Consider the following 9,227-nt stretch of genomic DNA (forward strand, 5'->3'; position numbering starts at 1 on the left):
GGAGGAGGGGTGACTGGCCATCAAAGAAGATGAGGACTGAGAGTTGACCTTTGGGATTTAGCAACATAAAGGTCATTTAGCAACATAAAGGTCACTGGTGATTTCAACAAGTGGTTTTCAGGGAGTGGTGGGGGCAAAGTTGAGTGGATTGGGTTTGGGAGGGAAAGAAAGGAGAAGAATAAAAAAGATTCTTCTGGCAATTCTTTCAAGGAGTTTTTCTATAGAGGAACAGAGATGTAGGATGGATGCTGGAGGAAGAAATGAGGTCAAGAGAGGGACTTTTTTTCTTTTTTTTTAATCGGAGACCTAACAGCATGTTTGCAGGCTGATGGAAAAGACAAGTAGAGAGAGGAAATGTTATCATCTAGGGAAGAAAGGGAAGAATTACTGGAACAATGCCCTTGATTCGGTGAGAGAAGATGAAAAGTGAGAACAGTGGAGGGATGGGCCTTGATGGATGCACAGAGGGTTTATCTGAGGGGAGAGGGAATAGGAAAGAGGGTGCAGATGCCGGTAGATGAGAGGAGGTGGTGGAGGAGTCTGAGGACACTCTCTTCTGATTGCTTTCTCAGTATCTGAGTGGTCATTGTTCCTATTGCAGCTGCAGAAGGGGCATTTCTCAGAACCTTATAGAAAAATGAACGACAGAGTGAGTTTGGAAATAACGAAACCATACAATGCAACACATGTCCTTTATTCCAACAGAGGATTACCAGGAACTCATTGAAGACATAGTTCGAGATGGCAGGCTCTACGCATCTGAGAATCATCAGGAAATACTTAAGGTGAGTCTGTATGTAAGGTGGACTCAGCAGCCACCCCAGGGCCCCAGGCACCTGCGGAGGGAGCTTTTTTCTTGCTCCACGTGGCTGCCTTTCAGACATGGAGCCTGCTCTGGGCTGAGCTTATTTTTATATTTTCACTGGACTTCATTTTTTTTAAACAAATTCAGGAAGTGTTCGTTAGTGTTGTTGAATGTAGTTGTATTTTTTGATTTGGAGATGTGTGGTGGAGGAGCAGTAGGAACCTTGCTTATCATAAAGCCAAGCCAGCAGCAAATTGTGCTTTCATGTTGATTCTCCAAATAGTTGAAGATCCTTGGCTCTTGATCCTTCAAGGGTGAAATTCACCAAATCTTAGATATTTATAAGTAATTATCAATAAACACTTGCCATATTACTAACCCAATAAAAATTCCTCAAATTCCAATTTTATATCTCATCCAGTTTAGAAAAGGAAAACAAGTTTTTTTAAATATTACATTTTCCTTTATAAAAGCAATTCATGCTTTTTGTAGATAATTAGGAAAACTAAAAACTGGGTGAAACGATAAAAATCGGAGGAAACCATTTTCACAAAGTGTTTTTCAGCTACTCAGCCTAACACTGGGTCATTATAGTTCCATTGGCGAAATGTCAGCATGTTTAAATAGTTTGGCCCAGTAACAAAAGTCCTGTTCTTTTTAGGATAAGAAACTGATCAAGGCGCTGTTTGATGTCCTGGCCCACCCCCAGAACTATTTCAAGTACACAGCCCAGGAGTCCCGGGAGATGTTTCCAAAATCCTTCATCCGATTGCTACGTTCCAAAGTGTCCAGGTTTTTGAGGCCTTACAAATGAGTCTGCCCACATGGCACCCAGCACCATGTTCCGCCTGTGGGCTGGTGGGCTGAGCCGTCTGCTTCTGCAGCCAGCCTAGTTGGATGTCGCTGCCTCTAGTAGCAGTGACTTGCTAGAGTTCAATTTTTATAGATAATACAGATGTTTTGGTAAATTGAACTTGGTTTTCTTTCCCAGCATTGTGGATGTGGACTGGAAATGGCTTTGGGTCTCACCCGCCTCTTGCTCCACAGCTGTGGGCAGATGTCTTGGATACGTCAAGGGCTGGCTGAGCTGGACCTCAGTCAGCTCAGGTGAGACTCACCTGACTTTCCTGTTCTCACTCCTCCTCAGTTGCACTGTGAGGAGAAGGAGGCCACAGAAGGGGCTGCCTTGTCTGAAACATCAGCTTCCTCCAGCCCAGCCCTCCCTAAGGGAGCCCTCTGCACCCTGGGTTTAGGCTCTGAACAGGCAGAGAAAGGAAGGAGGGAGGGAGGGAGGAAGAGCCCTTTCGGCACCATCCCCACACCTGAGACCTGGCAGGACTCCGTGTCTCCACAGCCTTCTCCTCCAGCCTGTGGCCTAAGTTTGATCTCAGGAGCTCGAATTCTAAGCATTGATCATTTTAAAAATACTTAAAGCAGAAAGAATTAGAAATACAGAGCTAAAAACTAAGCACTTCCTCAGACATAATAATATAGGCCCATTGATGCCTTCCTTGTGACCAACTCCCACCTGTAGCAAGTCCACAGCGCAGGGTCCAGCACCAGCTGTGCCTTTACACATGGGCCTGGAGCATTCAGGTCAGAATCATCTACCTTCATGAAAAAGAAATCTCACACACCCTGAGTCAGGACTGCCAAGCGTCCTATTTCCACAGTGGGCTTCCCACTATGGGTGTCCGAGGTTCAGGTGGGACACAGTGCGGACCAGCCTGTTAGGTGTGCCTTCCTTCCCCACTCCCCAAGGTCAGAGACGGACTCAGCTCCGAGCACAGGAGCAGCACCACTGAGGGCGGTCTCACCTCTGAATGGTCACCCCACTGCCAGAAGCAGCTACACAGATCCCGGTTTCTGTATCTCAGAATCATCTCACCTTTAGTCAGCACAGCAGGGCCCACCATCATTTTCTCCCACAGGAACTTGAATTTTCAACGTTATTGAATTTTTAAAAGTTTAAATCCATAGACAAAAATCTCATGACAGTAAATAAAAATGGTTTCTATCAAACAAGCTGCCATTTCCCTAATGAATGGGCTGACTACACATAACCATAGTGTTTTGTTCCTTTGTAAAAAACTAACTGTACATACAGTTCTCTATACCAAAGTACTAAAAAATGGTTAACAAATATTTTTTTATTTGTATTTTTAAGACAGCTCTGTAAAGAATAGATTTTAGAACACAGGTATGGAGGCAGAAAGCAGTTAACAAATATTTTTGAAGAAAATGAAGACTATTTCATTATTGTTGAACTCACTTTTCACCTCAGTGTTTTGTTTTGTTTTTCAATCTATTAATAACATCGATCTTTTGAAAAATCCTCATCAAACGTTTCTTCTTTATTGGGATGGGCCCTAAAAACCCATTTGCAAACTTCTCTTAAAAAATGTAAACTTCTTTATTAAAAAAAATCATTAAAACAAGCACCTGGAATTTGTAATCCCAGAATTTTGCCAACATTTCTGAGTCTCCACATAAGATGAAAAGTCAAATGTAATATAACCCAAGTCAGGGGCCTGATCGGTGTGGAGGTGGGGTGAGCTACACCTGGCCATCCTTGTCCAAGCACAGTAGTGACTTTGTGCTCATGACTGCACATCTGTGTTGCTGATTTCATACAAAGGGTAGGAATGGGAAGAAGGCTGTACAAACCTGGCCTCTGTGAAGCAGCCTCCAGGAGCAGGCCCACACACCAGGGCTGAGCCCCTAGCACAAGCAGGGACCTCTGAGGCCCTCCTGAAGCTTCCGCTCTGTACCAGCCAACCACCTATTGATGCTGTGGTCCTGTTGGAAGGCTGGCTGGATGGGGCTGCTGTTGCCACCTGCTAAATCCAATCGATACCAAACATCTGCTCTGGGCCAGGCACTCTTCTAGGCCCTAGGGATCACAGTGACAAGACAGACAAGGTTCTTGCCGTCATGGAGCATACATTTTAGAGGGAAGAGGCAAACAAGTAAATCACCAATGAAAAGCATCAGCTAGTAGTAAGTATTATGTTGGAAATTAAAATAAGTTAATGCAACAGATGACTTTGTGGCTACTTTAGGAGTGTGGATTGTGGATGGTCTCTCTGGAGAAATGGCATTTCAACTGAAAACTAAGTGGCAAGAAGGAAACAGCCTTGGGAAAATCGGGGGATGAGGATTCCAGGTAGAGGAAAGCCAAGTGCAAAGGCTGCCAGGCAGGAATAAGCGTGTGTGTGGATCACAGGCTGGTGAGAAGGTGAGTGGTAAGAGAGGAGGCCAGGGAGTGAACAGGGGCCAGAGCACGTCTGGCTTTTGAATCTAGAACAAGGCATTCAGGTTTAATTCTAGTGTGTTCTGAAGCTTTTTAGAGGGTTTTAAGCAGAGGTGTGGCATGATCTGATTTGTATTTTTTAAAATATATTTTATTGATTTTTCACAGAGAGGAAGGGAGAGGGATAGAGAGTCAGAAACATCAATGAAAGAGAAACATCGATCAGCTGCCTCCTGCACGCCCCCCACTGGGGATGTGCCCGCAACCAAGGTACATGCCCTTGACCAGAATCGAACCCGGGACCCTCCAGTCCGCAGGCCGACACTCTATCCACTGAGCCAAACCGGTCAGGGCCTGATTTGTATTTTTAAACAGCTCTGTATGAAGAGTAGATTTTAGAAAGCAGGCATGGAGGCAGAGAGCAGTTAAGCTATTGCAACCCACCAAGCAGTCATGCAGGTGGGAGATGAGGTTGTCCGGGTTAAGGTGGTAGTAGTGAAGACGAACTACACAAATGGAAGTTCAAATAGGCAACTGGTTCTGTGAAGCCCCAGAGAAGTCAGGGCCAGAATGTGAATTTTAATGTCACAGAATAAAGACCTGGAACTGGTGGAGGTCACCTGGGAAAGGTATGTAAACAAGAAGGCCAGGGAGCTCTGAATTCTGGGGTTCCTGGTGTGGGCACAGGGACCAGGACTTGGAGGAGCTGCTCACTAAGTGAACAGGAAGAGGTCTGAGCGGAGTTGCGCCTTCCCTCCAAGACAGCGAATTCTGTGGGAGGACGCTGAGTGGGAGGGGAATCTGTACGAGTCCTTCCTTCCAGCTGTGGGTATTGTTCTCGAGCCGTTGACTACAGCGCCACGTTTATGGATGCAGCAACGTTTCCCTTGACTTTCCTATGCTGATAAAAGAGTGTTGGCCTTTTCACACTAACAGATGATTCTCTTCACTGTGGAAAATTGCTTCCTCTGAGTCATTCTCCGGCTGTGGAGTGTGTTGTCTGCAGGCACTCACTGATTTAGGTTTGCAGGTGATTTTTAAGTTGTCATGCAACTTGGGACAGGGGCGGCTATACCACACACCGCACGGATTCTCTGATCTTTGCTGATCTTTGCAGGAAGATGCACCAGGGCTGCTGCCTGCTGCAGGCCCCTGGCAAACTCAGGGCCCCCCAACGCAGAAGCGGTGCCTCAGGATCTCTGCTTCCTGTCACATAGCAGGATGGGTCCCGAGGCCTTACCCAGTCTACATCACTCCGAGTCTGTATTTGGGAGGGAAAATGGGTTAGGGGAGGATGGAGTGAAGCAGTCCCTCACCAAGTCAAGGGGGCCTTGTTTGTTACCTGTGGCCTTCCTGCAAGGCAAGCTATCCTCCAAATCCAGGTCCTGGGTGTGGCCAGGAGAGGCCCAGCCACAGGAAATGAGAAGCCTTGGTGAGCTTTCTTTTCTGTGACATCTACTCCAGGGGCTTGTGAGCTTTGTTCAGAGGTGTCCTGAATATTGGTGGTACCCTGCTTCCTTCTCCCTTCAGGCAGTCCTGACCAGTCTGCAGGAGACCACCCTAATGGCCCAGCAAGGCTGCTTTGTGATTGACAGGCACAGAGACATAACTACTGAGCAGGGGTAACTTTCCAGAGAACACAGTAGGATCAAAATCGATCTAGAGAAAATAAAATCACTCTTCTGGCTGAATTAAAGGGATACAAACTAAATCCACTTCCTGGGAACAATGAAGTAACTCAGCATTGCTTGGTTTCGAGTATCTCATTGGAGAATGCAACCACATGCCTTAGTAACGAATAACTCTTTGTTAGGTGTTTGTTCATTCACTTATGTACCATATTTATTGAGGGCTTACTAAGTGCTAGGTGTTATAGGAGCTGGTGATACTGTAGTGAGCAAAATAAAGCCTCTGCTCTTGTGGACTTTAAATTCTAGTAGAGGGAGGCATAAAGTAAACAAACAAACATATATTGCAAAGTCAAGTGTGATAACTATTATAAAGAAAATAAGATCGAAAGGATAGAGGATGAGGAGGTGGTGGGAGGGAGCTGTTATTTTAGATAGAGTGAGCTCATCATTAGAGTCATGAATCCAGGCCGCTCCCAGGGACTGGCTCCTCAAACCATGCCTGGCACCACTGGCCCCCTGGAGCTCCCTCTACCCACCCGTGAGAACTTGACATTTCACCTCAGTGCCAGGCTGACCAAAGCTTCAAGTTGTGAACAGCCATTTTGCAGTTCCTAGAACAGGCGCCACCTAGTGGTTTTAAATAGAATTAACTTGTGTTTCATCATCCCAGGGCCTTAGAGCCTAAGTGCCCTTGGAATTTAAATGCCCATAGTTCAAGACAAAATGTTACCCATGGGGTGTTGGGGACCAGGGTTGTGGTTTGACAACTGATTGACTGCATGTTGTTTCCTACAGACCCTCGGCATGTATTTGTCATCTTTTCCAGATCGGAAGTCATTTATTTAGGTCATTTCACACCATCAACATTGTTCTGAATCATGTCCAAACACATGCATCCTCACGCACACGCACACGCACACGCACACATACACCCCACATTCATTCTTTCATTCATTGTTATGGTTTAGGCACATGCTAGGCTGGAGATATAGATATATATATATGTATATATACACACACACACACACACACACTAGAGGCCTGGTGCACAGGATTCGTGCACTGGTGGGGGGCGTGGCCTGCGGGGATCAGCCCGCTGTAGGAGCTCCACTCATCCTGGTCAGCCAAGCGGCTGTGGACCTGCCCTCTGAGTGGCTGCTCCTGCTGTGGGAACGCGCTGACCACCAGGGGGCAGCTCCTGTGTTGAGCATCTGCCCCCTGGTGGTCAGTTCACATCATAGCGACTGGTTGACCGGTCATTCTGATTGTTCTGCTGTTTGTTTTCTAGGCTTTTATTATGTAGGATGGGAGAAATTCACTCCAAATTGTAATCTTGTGTAATATTCCACCACATGTAGTTCTAAGAGCTGCCATATAGCACTGGCTTGGACTGTCCTCTGATCCTATATTCTATCCTAGGACTGAAGGATGACATCCAGGCACAATTTGGCGTTTTCTGTCTTTTCTCTACACAATGCAAAAAAAAAAAAAAAACACCCAGAAATACACACCTACCTCAAATCTAAGCTTGGTGCTGGCTTTGCCTTGTATACACTTTGTGGTTGAAAATAAATTAACTTTTAATTAAAAGTTGCTGAGCAGGAAATAGGACTGATGCCCCAGGGAGGACAGAGCCCAGCAGTGTGTGACTGATTCAGCCATGGCCAGCAGGAGTGTGGCAGTAAAGAGAGTGAGCTTGTGGTGAACCCTGGTCAGCCTGCATGCTCAGCCCTCTGCAGCCTTGTGGGTAACTTACTGTGCGTGACCACAGACTGCTCACTGTCACACAGCATCCATGAAGTTGCATGTGTATGAGGCCTGTCTGTCGTATCAAACTGTGGACAATACAGCAAGATGGTAATGGTGGCAAAGCAAGAAGATGAGCCCGGAACCCCGATGTCAGATCCAGGTGGCTTGGCTTGAGGAAGGCAGCTTTTATCAGCCACAACAGGTACCAAAGCTGGAGTTTGGGGTGTTGTGGGTACAAGTATAAGAGGCAAACCTTCACTCAGGGCTTACAATGAGGAACTAAGGTGACTCAAGCAGCATCACTCACCCAATATTCCCCTCCCAGTATTCTTAATATACTTTCACAAGAATGCATTCTCTCTGTTGATCTTAGTGAAAGGTTCATCTCCAATTTAGATTTCATAATGCTCATTTTTTCCGAGATTTCCATTAAGTTCTCTGCAGTAGCTGCACTGATATCCCAGGTCTGCCACTTAATAGCCACGTGATCTTACACAAGTTACTTAACTTCTCTGTGCCTCGGTTTCCTCATATGGTAAATATAGGTAGTGATAGTACCTACTGGACAGGGTTATTGTGAGATTAAATGGGATCACACACATGGAAAACTCTTGGAACACCACTTGGAATGTAGAAAGGGCTCAATAAATGCTAACTATTATCATTATATTTCCTACTTCTCGAACCTTGAGAAGTTAAATCCAAGATACATTTTTAAAAATAGGTTCACACTTTCTTTGCTGGTTTCCCCCCATTTCACCGAAACAGAAAGTCCTTTAGTTATAGGCTTTCTAGTGAGATGTGTTCTAGAAACTGAAGAATTCGAGCTTAAAGCAGGTATGAAAAGCCACAATGCCGGATTTGAGTTCTCACAAGACCTTCTGAAAAGCCCTATCCTTCTGAGCTGGGAAGGTGACACGCTTTTCCGGTCTCCTGAACTGTTTTTCTCTGATCAGGAACAGCACACACACGGAAAGACCAGTCCGTCCTTCATCTTTCTTTGTTTCCAACACTCAGTCCCTGATGGCAATACACCTTGCTGAGCCCAGAATCAGGTGTTCTCCAGAAGTACTCAATTTTGATGGTTCCAGCATCACAAAGTCCATCCTCTGACTCCAGGGAGGCAGTACTCAGGGTTGCAAAGCTTCGAGAAGCTTTCTATCTTTGGAGTCTGTTTTCAGATAGAAGAGCTCTCCACTGGCCTGGGGGGTGGGGGCAGGGGAGGGGGCGTGGGACGGGGCAGGGGGCAGTCATTTCCAGATTCTCCACCTATCTTGGAGAAGGGAAGAAAAAAGAAAGACGACATATTTATTGAGGGTTCACTCTGTGCCAGGACCTGGGCTTTAGGTGTTATCTTATTTAAACCACCCAGAGTCCTGCCAGATGGGTCAGGTGAGGCCTAGAGAGCTGCAGTAACTTGACCAAAAGACCACAACAAACAAGGGGCAAAGGCGGGGTTCATAGCCAAGCCTAGACTCCTCTCTTCCCACCGGACACTCTTGCTTCAGATACTGAGATTTCTTTCCTCCTTCCTCTCCTCTTTGCTGTCTGATTTGAGGTCACAGCCTGTCCTCACCCCAGGAAGTGAAACAAAACCATTGCAGACAGGCATGGATCCAAAAGGCCCAGCCAACTTTGGAAAACACCAGTGGGGCTGCCATCAGCCCTGTGATAAGAGGCTGTGGTGTTGTTGGGAGTCACTCTGAAGGAAGGAGACAGAACTATCTCTTGTTTTTGCTTTAACCTGCCAAAGTCGACACAGTTTTCAGGGCTGGGTGCCAAGTTGTGG

The 9,227-nt window shown here is 46.1% G+C and overlaps 1 protein-coding gene across 1 annotated transcript in view; it reads left to right on the forward strand.

The window, feature by feature from the left end:
- The window catches only part of SCUBE2 (signal peptide, CUB domain and EGF like domain containing 2), a 71,823-nt gene extending 68,679 nt beyond the window's left edge, over positions 1-3,144 (forward strand). Inside the window, exons 22-23 of the mRNA XM_006089689.3 lie at positions 706-785; positions 1,467-3,144. Of these exons, the coding sequence (XP_006089751.1) occupies positions 706-785; positions 1,467-1,619 (233 nt within the window). The 3' untranslated portion in view covers positions 1,620-3,144. The remainder of the gene's footprint in view (positions 1-705; positions 786-1,466) is intronic.
- The last annotated feature ends 6,083 nt before the right edge of the window (positions 3,145-9,227 follow it).

This window comes from Myotis lucifugus, unplaced genomic scaffold (assembly GCF_000147115.1).
Source record: "Myotis lucifugus unplaced genomic scaffold, Myoluc2.0 scaffold_61, whole genome shotgun sequence".
Classification (NCBI taxonomy): Eukaryota; Metazoa; Chordata; class Mammalia; order Chiroptera; family Vespertilionidae; genus Myotis; species Myotis lucifugus.